At 33.6% G+C, this 19,487-nt stretch overlaps 1 protein-coding gene across 6 annotated transcripts in view; it reads left to right on the top strand.

The window, feature by feature from the left end:
- LOC135114271 (transcription factor 12-like) overlaps positions 1-19,230 on the top strand; it is a 42,543-nt gene extending 23,313 nt beyond the window's left edge. For 4 of the 6 annotated variants that reach the window (XM_064030141.1, XM_064030143.1, XM_064030144.1 and 1 more), the window contains 8 exons: positions 202-369; positions 1,173-1,229; positions 1,553-1,778; positions 2,654-2,780; positions 4,162-4,257; positions 11,312-11,457; positions 17,877-18,004; positions 18,502-19,230. In XM_064030141.1, coding sequence (XP_063886211.1) covers positions 202-369; positions 1,173-1,229; positions 1,553-1,778; positions 2,654-2,780; positions 4,162-4,257; positions 11,312-11,457; positions 17,877-18,004; positions 18,502-18,540 — 987 coding nt within the window. In that variant the 3' untranslated portion in view covers positions 18,541-19,230. Of the gene's footprint in view, positions 1-201; positions 370-1,172; positions 1,230-1,552; positions 1,779-2,653; positions 2,781-4,161; positions 4,258-10,891; positions 11,038-11,311; positions 11,458-17,876; positions 18,005-18,501 lie in introns of all 6 variants that reach the window. The other 2 variants (XM_064030140.1, XM_064030138.1) reach the window with 2 other exon arrangements.
- Positions 19,231-19,487: the final 257 nt, after the last annotated feature.

Genomic DNA, 19,487 nt, shown 5'->3' with positions numbered 1-19,487 from the left:
GAGTGATCAGTCAGGTTTATATTCTTTACTTGTGTCTTGTAGAACTGCAGCAACACTGTGTCATTCCATAGATATCAATGATGAGCACTTCAGGTATTTTCATGTTGACAATTTCTGTATTTGGCTTTTTGTTATCTTGTAAGATAGCCAACAGGAAATAGTGTAATAGACTAAAGACTAAGAAAGATTTCTGTGGCTCAGATTTACCCTGGAGACCAGACGTCGAGCAGCTACAGCAGTAATCCCGGCACCCCAGTGTCTGCCACCTCCCCGCCACCCCTCACCTCAGGGGCCAACAGTGGAGCCCCCCAACAGTGGCCTCAGCCTCACACTCCCACCTCACCACACTTTGACCGGTCTCTCCCTATGGTAAGTCATCTTGCCCTCCTATTAAAGCTCCATTTTAGCGCAAAAAAAAAAAGAAAAAAGAAAAAAAATCTTGTGCACATTGTTAAAGTTTGGCACAATTAGATATAGATAAGAAAGGGACACATTGTCAGATTTTCTTCTGGCATTGTATCTGTTAATGGCATCCTTTGCAACACCAGCACTAAGCTTTTTCGGCATCTCTACTTGTGACAAGTTTATCATGCATGTCTGTAGTCTTCTTAGTTCTGCAGCACAAACCTATCATCCAGTTATCTGTGTGTGGCAGTGAATTAGTATAATTTGTTGATGTTGTATTTTCAATGTTTAGTTTAGAAATGCAAGCTTCATTATATTATTTATAGCTTGTTAGACAGTTTTAGCTATACATTTAGCTCTGTATTAGGAGTTGTGAAATTATTCATAAACATTTTTAGTCAGCATATTGTAAGTATGCCCTGCTCCCCCTACATCCCACCCTCCATTTATTAATTTACCTAGATGTTCATTTCTTTTGCACAGCTGTTCCATAACAGTCTTGAGTGAAATACACTGCACTGCATTAGTGAAAGTTCTTTGTCAGGATGTAGTCAGGAGAAAGTAGCACTTTGTTGAATTTTGTAGATATATGTGTTGCCTTAATTTTTCAACTCTGACAACATTGCATGTTGTCTTGCACTGACATGGCATGAATTTTTATCAGTATTTAAGACTGCACCACATTTTGCATGAACTAGTACACCTTTTCACTTAAGTTTGCATGGTTATTATACATTTTTCTTCTTTTCTTCTTTATTGCACTGTAGCCACGTATGGCAGAGGAGAACTTAGAGTCCGCAATCGACTACCTACGAGATATTGAGGTAAAGATGCACTCTCTCTTCTGCTTTGGTTTGTGTGTGTGAATTTGACTAGAAGCAGATTGGTTTCAGTTTGCCTTTGTTTTCTTGATAAGATGCATTTGATTTAGATAAAATTGGAGTTTTGGATGGAATTACTACTCCTGCTGTTTCTTGATAGATTAAGTACAGTTATTTGAATGAGAGCCATTTCATTCATGCTTTGACTACAAGAATCACTGATGTTTAATACTTTTTTTGAAGTTATCTTCTTCAAAGGTCAAGTCTTGTGTTGCTAAAATGTGAATCTTTTTAGTATACTAATTTTTTGTTCTTTATCTTTTTAGGGATCAAGAATAGATGAAAGATTGGAAGATGCTGTCAATGTGTTACAGCGCCATGCTGAAACGACTGGCAGCCTGCCAGGAGCTGGGGCCCACCTTGGATCCTCCTCCCATGGAGGCTCTCTTCCACCTTATCCCTCTGCTCTGGATTCACATCTCGGAGGTCAACCAAATTCCACCTTTACAACATTGGGGTCCCACTCACAAGACCTAAAAGGACTTGTTTCAGGTAATTATAAATGTTGTTGTTGTTGTTGTTGTTGTTGTTGTTGTTGTTGTTGTTGTTGTTGTTGTTGTTATCATTATTATTATTATTATTATTATTATTATTATTATTATTATTATTATTATTATTATTATTATTATTATTTATATACATATTTTGTTTTTAATCATATTTGTCCATTTCACTGAAAGATTTTTGGAAAGGAAATAATGCCCAAGTACCTAACTGTAAAAGAAATATTACAGATGATATCCTGGCAGGTACAAAGTGGAATCTCAAATTTCAGTTGAACACCCAAATTTTTATGTAAAACTCAAACATCAGATTTTAAATTGAACCTCTTATGAAAAAAAATGGCATAGGTTTCAAGCTATAATTACATTGAACTAACTTGTTCCACTTTGCATTGTACCATAACGTATTTTATAAATGCAATTGCAGAGGCACAGGAAACATCACTACAATATGCATATTTTGCAGTAATACAATTCTTTATCACTTAAGCATACAGTACACAGCTTTACAATGCATTAGGACTGTGGCAGAAGTGGTCATGTCAGAGCACTGTACAGTTGTGGAAATGACTGTATTAACTGTAGGGTTGAATGGATAGCTAATGAGAATAGAATATTAGTTTGTACACCGCTATTTGTATTTGAATTTAAAGCCCCAGAACCATTAAAAATGTAGTTCTGCCATCAAAAAGTGAGACCACTTGAAAATGTGTTAAAATATGATTCATTAAAAACCAAAATGTTAAAATTTTAAATTCTTATGTATTCCTTTATTTTAATCATATACACTGTGGTATACTTATGAAAGTACTAGATCTGCAATACCTTCCACATGATGTGCATAAATGCACCATTCCTATTCAGGTTTAGGCGAAGGTGTTAAAGACAAACTGGACATCAAGACTGAAGAGCTGTCCTCCTCACACCTGTCCACCACAAATGTTGCGGCAACCATGCCAGCTGGAACTAAGAGTGGCAAACGCTCTCGCAGGTATTGATGTATAGTTTTTATGGTGGTTGAGTTTGATCAAAGTGAGGATCAGTGATTGTGAATGAATATCATTGCCTTTTTCTAAAAGATTTTACTGATTGTAGGACTTATTAGGAACAGGCATCAGATATAAATAAACACATAGATGATGTTACCATCTACACTTTTAAATAAATTCCATTCTGTTATTGGATGGGTGGATCACACTTTTGACCAACTCTAACCTCCCATTTTCCTACCTCTCCATGTCCACCACCATGATCAATTATGATAAGGTTTAATTTGCCCTTGAATATTTTTGTAATTTACAAGTGCTTCTTTAAAAACTTATATTGAAACTGTCTGTTTGTATACAGTAAAATCACAATGTAATAAACTAATTGGGAAGAAAGCTACATTCTTGCTTCCAGAAGTCCACTATACACAGGTCTCTTTAGAGAGGCATTTTATTGACAAACCAAGATTTTATTAAGCAAGTCATTCATTGATACTGGCAATACATCATGAAGGAAGGATCAAGGAAGTTTCCTTGATCTTCATCCTTTATTTGGTGCATATTCAGTGAAACAAGCATTACTGTTGAAGTGGCATCCAAGATAAATGCTTTGCTATTGCCCTGAGAGTATGGTACTGTATTTAAAGCAAAAAATGTGGAAATAATGAAGCAATGTAAAATGCTTTCCACCAAGTTTTGCATCATCATCTGTCAGTTTGCCACTTGGTCAGTCAGAACCAATGGAATATAAATGCCCTTCTTTCTTGACCTCCAAGGAGAGGCTTATAGCAAGAGCTCACCATCATCATACAGTGAGCAGACTATAGTTATGCTGGCCACATTACAAACATTCTCCATTACCTGACTCACTAGCAATGTCACAGGCATTATTATTTGATACATGAGATAAATTGCCTAGTGCTTGCTTGTGTGTGTGTGTTGATGAAAGGTTGTGAGTGATGTTTCATACAAGGACTGTCACATGTAGGCCTGATGGCTTCTTGTAGCTTCCCTTATTTTCTTAGGAGTGCAATAAATGATCTTAAGTTTATTTAATGTGATGCATGTCTGATAAATTCAAAGGGTTCATTATATGCACTGTATCAAAGTTCATTATATTGAAATTTTATTGTATACCCTACATCATTCATATACCATAGTGAGGTATGTCATACTAGATTATTGAATTCTGTATAGTTGTTTGAGGGATATGAAATTTCTCTGACACTTATAAGTTTAAGAAAAGTAATCATTCTTTTTCAAAAACATTTTTCCTGCCTAAAATCATGGAATCTGTATTGCTCTTTTATTACTGTAATTTATCTATTTTTCTTGTTAGTTCATGAATGCCCAATATTTAGGTATCTCTTACTGACCTAGCGTTAGTTCTTGTTCCAGTACGGAGGAGGATGAATGTATAGACCCAGAAACTAAAGCCCTGAGAGAGAAGGAGCGGCGTCAGGCCAACAATGCGAGGGAGAGGTGAGTCCCAGTGTGCTGTGTTGCTGCTGTTATTGGGTTTTTGTGGCTGAGCATTGCTGATTTGTGACATGATAATGTTTGGTGTTAGATGGTAAGTGTAATCTTGAGGGCTGATATTTTAGTGATTTCATACAAGACCTGATTACGATTACTATTATTATTATTTTTTATTATTACTATTATTTTTGTTTTTTATATTCACAATCCTTTCATTGAAAGAGGTTTTGTAGCAAAAAATGCTGAAGTTGCAGCAATATCATGACTCAAAATCAGATGTCAAATTTAGCTTTATTCATTCTTGATGAGATTTGTTCACTTTTAATGCAGATTTCTTAATAGTTATTTATTTATTTTTTATATATCTTTATTTATTTATTTAATTTATTTATTTATATATGTACAATATATAGACAAATAGACACTCAAGCAGTAAAATAGAAACTGCTCAGAATAAGTGTTGCTCATGGCTTTGTCTACAAATTAGAACTTATAAACCAGTGTTTCTCAAACTTTTGGAGTCAAACATTCTGTTATCCACCATAGACTTCTCTGTGACCAATTTAATTCTTAAGAAAATTCAAGAGTATGTTTAGTTAAATCTTTAGAGTATTCTTTAGAATGACACATTTGATGACCTGTCAACTACAATTGGAACTGAAAAAAAAAAAAAAAAAAAAAAAAATATATATATATATATATATATATATATATATATATATATATATATATATATATATATATATATATATATATATATATATATATATATATATATATACCATATTTTACGGCTTACAAGACACTGCATCTTGGAAAGAAATTTCTAAGAAAAAAAGTAATTCTCATACAAGAACACATTCACCATATACCCGACCATTGAACATAAAAACACAAGAAGCAAGGAGTCTGCAAGAGGCTGGTTGACCTACACAAAGCAGCTCCTGTAAGCCTACATTTGACCATCTATCATCATTATCCATGAATTTATCAAACCTTTTCATAAAACTATCTGTTGTCTCAGCACTCATCACAAATTTGCTGGAGCACTCAATACAAATTTACAACTCTGTAAATAAAACTACCATAGGTAAATACACACAGTGAAGCAGTGTGTCCTCCACATGCTGGCAGCATGTATTATTTACATTAATCACTCATCCGATTTTGTTCATATGGCGATGACATACTAGTTGGTGATTAGTAAATATACTATACATCTTTCATTGTCAAAGGGTGGTTTTATTTTCATAAAAATTAATTAGAAATGTGAGCAAACCTTTTTTTCTTTGAGTGTAGGAGACAATTCATCAACGTAGTAGACCACCTGTACCATCAAGATCAAGAGCGGTAAGGCTCCTGCCGCTGCCAGTAGCATAATAGACCAAGCATGATGCAGCTCAGAGCTCATGTTTGAGCTTGTGGCTTGGCTCCAGGAAGGTTTATGGTTCTGGAAATACTTGGAAAGCAAAGTACTGAGTTTACATCATATAAAAGGCTGAATTAAATAGCTACTTAAGCTAACATCATAGTGTAATGACTCAACATACAAATCCACGTCCCTGTCAGTCAAGCCAGTTAGGTGACCGTCCAAGCTTACTTGAGCCCGGGTGTTGCCTTACAATACAACATTCGTCTTAAAAGACGAATATATATATATATATATATATATATATATATATATATATATATATATATATATATATATATATATATATATATACACTTGACAAAATAGACCCATATACTTTTAGCATACGATCACATTATGCATACAACATCAGACACTAGTAGCATGTCACACTCTTTATGGCAGATGAAATAAAGTCACAAATCACTTCATGTGAGATACAAAAAAAAAGTGGCCTAATCTGATCATCCAGAAAAATCTATTGCTATCTCATAGTGTCTGTGGCTGTCACTGAAAAGTGAGTTCTTTATTTTGTAAGTTAGACTGGTCATTTAGTATCATATATCTTGTGACTTAAATGTTAGGATAAGGATGGAAATACCAAGTTGATGATATCCATAAAACTGCAGACCACACACAATACCAGTACTTATATCAACAATAATTTAGGAGAGTCTACTGAGAAACCTAGAGGAAATTGGGGAACACTGGTTCAAATATGTAATATCTGGCAAAAAATTATTGTTACATTAATCTTCAAATTAAGAAGATCAGATTTTTTTGTGTGCTGAGCTCTATAATTTGTTGAGATTTCCATGAGAATACAACACAGAAGAATCAGAATTCATCAGAAATCTTAATGACACTTTTTTTTTCACATTTAGCATGCATAGTAGTTTAGACATACCGTTGGTTTTCAGAAATATAACTCCACTGTAAGAACAATGTTCGTGCATGACAAAATCCATATAGATTAGAAACATTTGTGTTCCTGAATGTTTCAGGTCTGCCTCTACCACTTAAAAATGGATGAACCTCACCCTCTCTTATGATTCATTCAGTTACTTTTGAATTTCAGAACCAAGCTATTATCTTCTTTCTTGCAGTGAAATCTAGAGATGATACTGGAAAGTACAGTGTAGGATTACCAACACATTTGATGTTCACCCTATTTAAGATCTTCATATTGGGCATTTTGGATTTAACTTGTGTGTGTGTGTGTTTATATATATATATATATATATATATATATATATATATATATATATATATATATATATATATATATATATATATATATATATATATATATATATATATATATATATATATATATATATATATATATATATATATATATATATATATATATATATATATATATATATATATATATATAACATAATTAGGAAGATTTCAGATCCTCTTCTCATGATTTGTGGCACTTGGCCAAAGGTATCCCCAGCAATACCTCTTCTTCATCTTTCATCCAGACGGTACCACTGTTGTCTTATCTATCTATAAATCAGAACTTCTCTTGAACTTATATAAACAACTCAAAACAGGATGATAATAGGCTTGTTTCTCCTCCATCCCCTCTCTCTCTCTCTGATTACATTATGGTTGTTATTGAATTTTTTAACAATGTTTCCTATGCCCTTTCTGGCCTTGATGCATAAAAGGTATATGGACCTGATGGAATCCCTTCTATTTTTCTCCATAAATGTGCTTCTGTGCTCATGCTTTGCCTGATCAAACTCTTCTAACTGTGCCTTATCAACATCCACCTTTCCTTCTTACTGAAAGTTTGACTTGATTCATCCTGTTCCTAAGAAGGGTGACCACTCCATTTCCTTAAACTACTTGTCAATAACTTTGAGCTCCAGTCTTTCTAAAGTTTATGAGTATCCTTACCAGGAAGATTCTTAAGCATATGCTAACAGTCTTTTCGGTAGCCATTATCAGTTTCATAAAGTTTGATCTTCAGATAATTTTCTTGGTCATGCTTTCTTAGGATTTTTATGAAACCCTGTAATAGAATCTAATAAATATGGTCTTTCTGCATTTCTGTCTCAAGTTTCCATTCCAGGTGTTCTATTGCAGTATTGGTACATGGCCCCTGTTTTTCTCCTAATCCTTTTAACTGTGGTGACTTGCAGGATTTTGTTCTATCACCTATTCTCTTTCTCTTATAAATAATTTTCTCAATCTAACTTCTTGTCCTCTCCACTCTTTTGCCAATGATTGTACCCTGCAAATCTCACTGACATCCACTAACTCAACAGAAATTAAATTCTTCACACTGAGAAGACACAGAATACCTAACTAGTTGTCTTTCTTTAATTCCTAAATGGGGCAGGGTAGACTTACTGCTGCTGAAGGACTGAAAAGCTCAGTTCTTTCATTTGTTTACTTAGCATAACCTTCCTCACAACTATACCATCCTCTTCAGTAACCCTGCTCTCTCTCTCTCTCTCTCTCTCTCTCTCTCTCTCTCTCTCTCTCTCTCTCTCTCTCTCTCTCTCTCTCTCTCTCTCTCTCTCCTCTCTCTCTCTCTCTCTCTCTCTCTCTCTCTCTCTCTCTCCATCGAACGTACTAAAATTTTTAAATGGAAATTTTGCATCTCATCTCTTTCTAAAACAGCTTCCATGAAGTTAGATGCTCTTTTTCATCCAACTATTTTTCTTCTTGTCAGAGATACTATACCCTTTTTTGTTCTTGCATAGGGAATATTTAATTTAGGGGGCCTCCACTCACACAGCCTTATAAGTTAAGCAAGATGGAATCAAGAGGTTGCCCCCTGACCTCTTCTTCTCCTTTAATCGATTGTCTTCAATCTCACATTTTGCTCTAATTTAGCATTTCTTACGTTCTTCTATTATTTCCGTGATTACTGCTGTTCTGAATTGGCCAATGACTTCTTTGGGTCCCTCTTGTGTCCTCGCTGCATAAAACTTTTTCTTCGCTCTTATCCCTATGCTGTCTGTCTCACTAATACAAGAAAGAACTAATATTTTTCACTCTCATTCCTTCCACTGGTAAACTCTGGAATTCTCTGCCTGTTTCTTTTTTCTTTGTATTATGATGATCTGATTAAAGAACATATTAGAACATTTCCTGAACAAAATTGGCCTCCATTTGTGAATCTCTTTTCTGGTTAACATTTCTGAGGAGCAGCTAAAATAGTCTCTCTCTCTCTCTCTCTCTCTCTCTCTCTCTCTCTCTCTCTCTCTCTCTCTCTCTCTCTCTCTCTCTCTCTCTCTCTCTCTCTCTCTCTCTCTCCTGGCTGGTCTCCTTTATGCATAAAGTGATGTATCATTAGCTGCAGAATCCTAACAAAATTTGGTAATGTGTATGAAGACAGGATAAAAGTCAGTTAAATAATGAACATAGCTGTGCGCAATAATGGAAAAGTTTATTACAATAACCAGTAAATTGATAACGATAACCTTATCAATGATAACTGATAATTGATAACTCTTGATAAATTTAGTGCTGGATAACCAATAAATCAATGAATCCAAAATGCCAGTACTGGTGATAACAGTATCAATATTTTAAATTAAATATAGATAAATCGAAATTTTATTTTTACCTTTAAAATTTAGAAAACTCTTAGAAAAAAAATTAAATTCAATGTTTGTCCTGTCTCTTCACTAATGAAAAGTAGTTTTAAGTAGAATAACATTTGATTTTGAAAGTTTAAAATTTCAACATGCTCATGTTTCAAAAGCTAAAATTAATGAGTGTCACTATTTGGAACCAAAAGTATTGGCAATACTGATGAATCTATAATGCAAGAAAAATAATTATTGGATAACCAATAACCTGATATCATTATCATGATAATTTATTGCAAGAAGATTTAGGAATTGCTGAGATAGTACTGAACTGAATGTTGAGGTGCTGCTAGGAAAGTGTTAAATTTTCTTGAGAATATAATTTATTGATCAGACATAATAGCTAAATTCAGTTGGTAATTTGGATGTGGACTCTGCCTAGGCACAGGCATTACTGATCAATCTATAAATGACATATATATGCCTAGGCACAGGCATTACTGATCAAGCTATAAATGACATATAGTCTCCTCATGAGATCAGATTTTGGTGTTTTACATTCTTAAATTTGGCAGTACAGTTGGAGAGTCAGAGGAAGCCTTACAATGTTCATAGTAGAGGAGCTGAAAGAGGAAGAAATAATTGTATGAAAGGTTATGCCCAAGAGTCTTGACTCTAGTATCTAATACTATATGGAGTGTCTGTGTCAATGATATTTTGGTATGTGCTCATAGACTTTATTATTTGAAGGAATGAAGCAGTTCCTATGGGTAATTGCAAAGTTTGGTATTCATAAATGCCAGAAAAGTTAAGTTGGTCAGACTATTAAAGCCACTACACAAGGTTTCATTCAGTGCTGATGGTTGACAGGTAGTCGTCTTATATTTTCTTGGGTTCATACTCATAATTATATGATCCTATTAATCAAAATGTTCCCCAGGAAGGAAGATGAGTCAAGAAGAGCTGCATTCTCCCAAACACGCTTACTAATCTTATTCTCTAGATTTTCACGTTCTTGATAAGTTTCTCTTCAACATCAGGTGAAGGTGCACAGAAAACTTTCCCTTATTTACCTTTAATTTGTCTTTGTGTATTTATTTGCTTGTTTATTTATTTGTATACATAAAAATTTATTTGTTCATGTACTCATGTATCTCTCTCTCTCTCTCTCTCTCTCTCTCTCTCTCTCTCTCTCTCTCTCTCTCTCTCTCTCTCTCTCTCTCTCTCTCTCTCTCTCTCTCTCTCTCTCTCTCTCTCTCTCTCTCTCAAAACAAATTACTTCATAGGATGCCTGGTTTGCCTCTGCTTGTGTTCAGTATTTCCCCTTCATATTGGGTGTTTGTCTGACTCTCATTGTTTTATATGATTAATGTGTTTATTAACAGTGATATTTAATTTACAGATATTACATTTGTGGAGACATGTTTAAAATATAGTCCTGCTTCTAGTCAAGAAGAAAATGGAAACCGTAAATGTGCTCATTAATTGTAACTACCAAATAACCCAAATATGAAGGGGCTGCTTTCTTACTTACGCAGATATCTTGAACTTAATACACCCTTGATCTGTTGCGTGCTTCATTATTTCATAAAGTGCATTGAGGCACTTTGCATCTGAAATCCCTTTGGTTGTCAATAATGATGACATTTACGGTTTTGCCTTTCAGAGTACGAGTTCGTGATATAAATGAAGCATTTAAGGAATTAGGTCGTATGTGTATGATCCATTGTAAGAATGATAAGGCGCAGACCAAGCTTAACATTTTGCACATGGCTGTGGAGGTGATCACCACCCTGGAGCAGCAGGTTAGAGGTAAGCCTGCTAGTGCTGAGCCCAACTCTGAGGGCTGCATTGCTCTAACCCAGCCTCATCCAGCCCCAACCCACTGCCACATCCAAGTTTATTTTATTTTATTTATGTATTTATTTTATTTATTTTTCTCTCATTGTTTTGAGAGGAGGATTTGATGTGGTATGGGTGGTTGGAAATGAGTGTGGGTAGGGCAGCACCATGCCCAGCTTGGGGTTCTTACCCATCCACTAACTAATAACACTAACACACCATCACCTGTTCTTTCACCCACCAGGATCAGAATCCGTGACATAAACGACGCTCTCAAGGAACTGGGAAGAATGTGTATGACACATCTGAAAACTGACAAGCCCCAGACTAAGCTGGGCATTCTCAACATGGCAGTTGATGTTATAATGTCGCTCGAACAGCAAGTCAGAGGTACACACTTGTTACTAATAGAATGAGTGCAGTCATTGGTGTTTTCATGTTATGTCTTCATATGATCAGCTCTGCTGTGTGAAATATCTTTTGGAACTACTTAGTCATGGTTGAATTTTATTTGGTTTCCTTTTATAAGTTTATTTTACAATTTTCAAGGGTACATTTCTGGTTTCTCTATGGTTAAGGAATCTTGAATCTAGATGCCCTTTTTATCACAAGTTATTCTGCCCTTTATGTTCACTAGTTTGACTCAGAACACTGCATTTCACTCTTGAGTTAAAAATCAGCATGTAAACGAGGAAGGTAATGGCTATTCTAAAATATATATATATATATATATATATATATATATATATATATATATATATATATATATATATATATATATATATATATATATATATATATTATGCACAGTGTTTGTGTGCATGTGTGTGTATTTATCAGTGTATGTATATATGTACATATATACATACAAATTTACAAATACACAAACATACATTGATACAGTGTTCATACAAATGAAATCCTCTGATTCTTAATGATTCTGGTTCTTCCAACTCCACCCTCTGGTCTCCCTCACTCCTTACCATGTGTTACGCTCTTGTTTATTTCTCTTAAACAATCCTCACCTTGCCATGAGATGTTTCTTTGGCTTTTTTATGATCTTTTTTATATTACATATTTCTTTATTTATTTTTATTTTTATTTTTGGGTTTTAGTTTGTTTTTATTTATTTATTTATTTTATATATATATATATATATATATATATATATATATATATATATATATATATATATATATATATATATATATATATATATATATATCTTTTTTATTTTTATTTTTTATTATTTATTTTATTTATTTATTTTTTATTTTATTATTTATTTATTTACTTATTTATTTATTATTATTATTTTTTATTTTTTATTTTTTTGCATATTTAATGTCTTGTGTCTGCTTGTGCTGCATGTTGGATTTTGGTCCTTATATATTTAAGATGGTAATATTGAAGGTATCAGTTTTATTAGACAAATTCACAAGGTCATGTTTGGCAGTGAGTTTAAATAATTTTTTCAGTTGTCATTCTTAAAATTATTGTATTGTATGATATTTGTTTAAATATTAGTTTGAATTTATCTCCTAATTGACTTACAATAACAGTTGATGAAAGTGTAGCAGGTAAGATTGCGTTGAACATGAAGGGAGAAATCAGTCAAGTGTGGAATACAAAGCACTGTAGTTTCAGTTAAGAATGAGCATATGTGTGTGCGCTTATAGATACCAACCACCACTCTTAGTAAAGTTTGAAGTTTCATTAGTACTTTCTTCCTAGTATTACAGAAACTTGTTGCAGCACAGGGTTCTAGATTAGACTTCTTATAAATTTTATTCTTTTATAAGAATTAACTGCAGTGAAATTACTTGTAACAGTTTCCAATTGAAATATTATTGAGATGGTTACATGTCAGACAGGTGATGTAGTAAAGCCTTCCTAGAAGTATTGCAACATGACAAGGAATAATCTGAAGCCTGCAGAGGAGTGCCAGGATACCTTGGGAACTAAAGTGGCCTGTTTCTAAAATCTTTTCTCTCTTAATTTTTTGAGAGCAGTAAATTAGCTATCCCCCACAGTCTCCATCTTGCATTAAAGATGTAGGTTCACCCGACTAATGTACATGCAGTATTTCAGTACTTCATTTGTGATTATTGTAGACTCGTATGCTATAAAAACAAATTGTAATGGGTATAACAAAAGATAATTGATTAAAGACATTTCACCATATCATTGTAGTTCCACAAACCAAAGGAAAGCTTTTTAAAAGGCTGAGTGAATCAATTCACTCATAGAGACAAGCAGTTAAAATTAATAATAATTCTAATGCCACTTCACTCATATAGGAAATGAATAGTTGCATCAAGAAATATATTTATCATAATTTTTTTGTATTAACATCCATCTGTTTTATCTGTCTCTGATGCTTTGCCTCCCTTCTCCCTGGAAGTGTCCTGCAAAAGGGATGGACACAGCCTCCACCTCTTCCATTCTAAACATTACCCTTCTACTTTTCAAGGGTTTTGTCTCTATTAACACATCTCTCACACTTGTGCTCCTTCACTTGTTCATCCTTCCATCTTCTAAGTGTCATATTAAGACCTTAAGGGGACCAACTGAGCTGAAAATAAAAAAAAAATATTGAAAAATGCAAAAATCATCTTATGGCATCCTTAGGCCTAGTACAGTGGAGCCTCGGTTCTCAAACTTAATTCATTCCTGAATGTCATTTAAAATCAGAAATGTTTAAAAACCAAAACTATTTTCCCCATAGGAATCAATATAAAATGGATTAATCCATTCCCAGGTACCAGTCTGCACTTTCTTAGCAGTTTATCACAGATGCTCCCACAGCCAAGATGGTTGTTTCACAACATCTCCAGCTCACAAATTATTTATCCAGAAAAGATGTATTGAATGAACTTAGTAATACAGAACTCATCAGAAGATACTGTCTAGATTGATCTAGTGAGGGAAGCCTTACAGAGGGACACAGAGAGGAGCAACCCACTTACTACCAAAATGAAGGTGATCATAACACTTAGATATCTTGCTGCTGGGAAAAGCTACTGGAAAAATGCAGTTGTGTAGTAGTGATGGGGTACAATTACAGTCACTGTCTTCAACATCATTGTCTCCACTATCAAGAGAATTTTATTGAGGAGACTGAAAATTTTTGAGAGCGATGAAGAAATCTCATTCCCTGGAGATAATGTTTTAGTTTCAGTAGAGCTGCTTCAGCTTCTAGTGGATAACATGCATTGTCCCAAAACAAAATTTAAAATGTCCCCAGCTTGACACTTACCACCAATCATTGTGGCATGCCCTCATTGTAATAATGAAGTGTGCAAATGTTCCATCTAAGAGATTCCAGATGCCAACAAGTCATCTTTGAATCTAACACTTGCAAATATTGCTCAAAATCATTTACAACTCAAAACAAATAGATTATAACACTTGGCACCTAAAAATTACAATATTATATAGCTATACATGGATGAAAAACACATGATTGTCCCTTCAAACTTTAAAGCTCCACATTTCAAAGCTAACTTTTTGCACTATTGAGACACATTTCTCTGCCATTTATTGCCCAGTTTTGATGATTGCTGTCATTAGAAAGGGAATTACATTTTTTTTTTCTTTTTTTTTGGGGGGGAGTTTTCTTGACAAAGAAGACAAAAATTTAAATTTTGTCTCAAGATTTTCTTAGAAAACCATGAAAGTATTTTGTGACAGATTTTCAAGAAAACCCAAGAAAAACTTGTCAAAGAATGCAAAAATCTAATATCAGTTTTTTTGTATTTTCATTAAAGAAGGAAAAACTATTGTTCATTTAATAAAATGTATACATATAACTCATCTAAAAGAATTTTATAGCTCATAAAAATTTGGTGCAGTTTAGTTCATAAATAACAAATGATAATAATAAAATTTGAAAATAACTCAGTCAGTCCCCCCATAAGGTTCACTCACATACACTTTTTTTTTTTTTTACAAACCCTTAACTCTACATCCTCTCATAAGACTATGGCATCTCAGTTTTTCTTTTCATCCATTCCACCACTCCATAATTCACACTGCTTGCACAAGCACTCGTACTACATCTTTCATGCACACTTTCATGGTTCTCGTCCAACTATATTGTCACTCCACACAACCATCTTGGGTAACTGATTTTCACAGCACCCACTCTTAATCTGGATGTGTTCAACATTCAGATGCTGGACTTCCATTATTCTCCCTCTCCCCCTATAATCACCTCATGTCATTAATATTATTATTATTATTATTATTATCATTATTATTATTATTATTATTATTATTATTGTTGTTATGTGATGCATTGAGGATTGGACCTCCAGAGACCTATAGTTTAATGTTTGAGAGATTACTTGTGAATGTACAGAGAAATATACAAAGTGTTTTCACAGCTGTCAGAAGGTTTCATCTAATGTCAATCCCTGGCAACTGTATGGTACAGCGGCATCATTAATGTTTGTAGTGATGTATGTCTGTGTGTTAATGCATCTCTTGAACTATTTCATCATATTTTCATATTTCTATAAAACATAATGCAATAAAATATACTATAATTTGAGCATAATTGTATCAGATAATTTTAGGAATGAAGTGATGAATGTCTGTATCTCTTTCTAAACTGAGTGAGGAACCACCTGTTAAACTTTGCCGAAACTGTGTGCACATTAATCCTATTTGTTTTTCAACCTTATCATAAAAACAAGTGCACATACACAAATCATGACACAGAGCTACTGGTAATGTGTCAACATTATCTTCAAAGTCTTACTTGAAATGAAATAAAGCAGCTGTGAGGGATTGCATGAGATTGTTGCTCTTAATTGCAATGCTTTCCTGTGGGGAGGGTAGGTGGATGAACAAAATTCACCAGACAGCATGACAGCACTTTGTATAGCTGACTGTACATAATTAAATATGGAGAGATCTCTCCTCAGCTGCCACTTTTAAGGAGAATGTTGGTGTTGTGCATAGACAAATGATATGACCTGTGCCATGCCACAAAAATAATAACTAAACAAGCATACAATAAAAAGAATATCATCATTGATATATATATATATATATATATATATATATATATATATATATATATATATATATATATATATATATATATATATATATATATATATATATATATATATATATATATATATATATATATATATATATATATATATATATATATATATATATATATATATATATATATATATATATATATATATATATATATATATATATATATATATATATATATATATTTTTTTTTTTTTTTTTTTTTTTTTTTTTATTATTTTTTTATTTATTTATTTTTTTTACAAGGAATCATTATTTTGATGTTGCTTTTACAATGTAGTTGTAACAGTTTTAGCAGTGTGTTGTGATAGAGTTTTGTCAGCATTTCCTTGCTGCCACTGAACAGCACCTGCTAAAAGCAGGACTTGATTTAAGTGTAAGAGGAATTATTATAGAATATTTTTTGCTGCATTGCTTGAAAGTCTCAGACCATATCTCCTCAGTTAAACTAAAATGATTATATGAGATTAGCAGCTATTTTTAATGCAATGGAAACAAAAAAGTATAGAGATAATAGTATTGAATTCATGTTATTCCTTAGAATTACATGATTCTTGTGTGTATGCAATATACACTTGTGGTTATATTCACCTGTCCTGTTATCAGTAATACATTGACACTTGAGATGCATCCACTTGTGTCTCTTATGCATGCATGGCCAGAACTAATACATTGTAGCTGCAGCAGATTTTTTTCTGTTCAAAGAAATGGAGCATGTGGAAACAATTAATTTCATATGAAAAATCCATTGTGTTTACTGTTTATCTACTCAGATTATGAAGATCCACTTCTCGAGAATGCTTTTTTCTATAATCTGTAAGCATATCAGAATGATTAAAAACTTTCAGCAGTTTTGGGGGCAGATTTTGTTAGTGAAAAGATGAGAAGATAGTATAGAGGAGGGAGCTCAGACCACAAACAGTTTCAGGTTGTCACCTTTTCATGATGTGTATTGTGTTTTACAATACAGTTGTAGATTAAAAGAAAGTCAGTGATATTAGTGAAATAATAGTTTCCTGAAACAAATTCACATGGGTGGAATTTATTGTATAATTTGCAAGTTTTATCTTTTGTTGGAAATTTCTGTCAGAAAGGAATTATTTGCTCATCAGTTCTAGATTCATTTTAGAAACTTGATCGCTTTATTCACAAAGACTGTCTTGAACTGACAATCCATGGGCATGGCAATTTAATAGCAGCCACAGCAGCAAGATGCAACTTACTTCCATAGGGATGAAAACCTTAAATTATCTTCTGTATCTGTATGTTATGATGTGTGGCTCATAACAGTAATTGTTTCTAATCATCTCTACTTACGAAGTCTTTGACAAAAGAAAAAATTTGACTTTGACAAAAGAAAAAATAAATAAATAAATAAACTAAAAATTATCATTGTGGCATTTTATCATGTATGTTCTGGTCTTTCTCTGAATTAGCTTTTCTGGCCTCGGCATGGAAATCTGAAGTGAATTAATCATGCATGATAGACTACAATGTGGTTTTAAGGCAAACATAAAATATAACTTTAAAAAAAAATAATAGATCCTCAAAGAAACTTATATGTTAATAAGATTAGGAAGGTTTTACTGTTACATGGCTTTCTATAGTAGTTATATGTTGTTGAATTTAAATAGTAATGTTTAGCATAAACCATGAAAATATATTATGTAATTTAAGCTGAGCTTATCAAGAATACAGAATGTTACTAATTTATTATTACCTTGATCCACCAGAACGTAATCTGAATCCTAAGGCAGCTTGTCTGAAGAGACGTGAAGAAGAGAAATCTGATGGGTCAAAGTTGCCGCCACCACACCTGCCACACCACTCCAGTGTGGCCCCACCTTACCCAAATTTGCCTGTAAGTAAATAATAAAAATCATGGAAATGTAGAGGTATCTGCTTAAGGATCATGTCAAATACTGATGATGTGTAGCAGTGTTAAAAAGATCTGATAAATGTTAAGGCAATAAGGCTGTGTTTTAATTTACACCCGGATTTGCTCAGTAGTATATCTTGTGAAATGTATCAAGCAGAAAAATTAGAAACAGTTGTGTGATATGTTGAGGAAATTGGTATTGACAATTTCTGGAATATGAATGCACATGTATTTCATAATTTACAGTTTAAAGCACTGTTGAATTAGGTTAAAATTTCTACCTAACATTTGAATTATTCAATATTGTTTGAGAACCCTGACTTTGACCTGCTTTCAGTGTTAAGTCATGAAGAAAACAGAAAATTCTAGGAACTTCCTCACATGTACAAATATGTGCTTGCATACACACACACACACACCTTGTGTAACTTGCATCCTCATTTATAGTTTTGTTTATTCCTATATTTTTATTTTTTCAGGGTGATCATCTAAGCCATGGTGGTGCTGGATCTCATTAGTAACCTGACCACCACTGGCAGCAGCTGTAGTCCCTTCCACCTCAGACTACAGTGGGGTTGTGGAGGCCCCCACCCCATCGCGGGTGTACTGAATAAAGCTGAGTCACACCAAGGCCTTTGCGAGAGAGGCAGTGTGTGGCAAATCCATGTGGCAGGGGATTGTGACTTAGGGCAATTATATGTGTTTAGTGTATATTTTTTAAGCAGCCAAGAATATGGCAAGGGGTGGGACAATAAGGAACTGTTGTTTAGGACACCAGGGATCCCTAATCCCCCTGCCCAGTGCAGCTCAGTGTGTGGTCTGAGTGCGATCTTCCACAAAATATCTCGCAGCCAATCATATCACAGGCAGCCTAAGCTTGGTCATGACGTGACGTGAATTAAGCTTCACATGCATTGAAGTGTGCAAAATGAAGTTATGCCAGTCTTGGTGTGTATCTGAGCTCTAAAAATGAATGTGCATGCTGAGCACTGACTCTAAATTAATATTGAAATTGGAAAGGTTTTAACAAAGAGCAACAAGATGCCTTGGATTGTGAAGTGAAGCTGAATAGTGCAGTGCTATGAACTGAGAGTTGGCATTAAAAAACAGCCATACACTCTGGGTTGGCAGTGAAGACCAAGCAATGAACTTGACTGTATTAGGTTTAGCATTGTATACATAATTATTATACATTGTGTACAGAATGACTCATTATTTTATTAAGAACACATTTTTAGCTAGGTGATTATTCTGAAAAAAAGATTAATTAATATAATGAATGCACAATGCTATAATGAACAGATGGTTTACATCAAGGAATATGATTCAGAAGCTAAAATCATAAAAGGTAGCTTCACAGTGTTGAGCAACTCCTCTTTTAAGTGCATAATTTTAGTGTAGTTGTTAGTGCTTCCCATTTTCCTGTGTTCATCTGCTGACTTTACTGGTATGTATGTGTGTGAGT

This window comes from Scylla paramamosain, chromosome 27 (assembly GCF_035594125.1).
Source record: "Scylla paramamosain isolate STU-SP2022 chromosome 27, ASM3559412v1, whole genome shotgun sequence".
NCBI lineage: Eukaryota > Metazoa > Arthropoda > Malacostraca > Decapoda > Portunidae > Scylla > Scylla paramamosain.
Note: the sequence above shows the minus strand (reverse complement) of the source record. Positions and strands in the feature narration are given on the sequence as shown.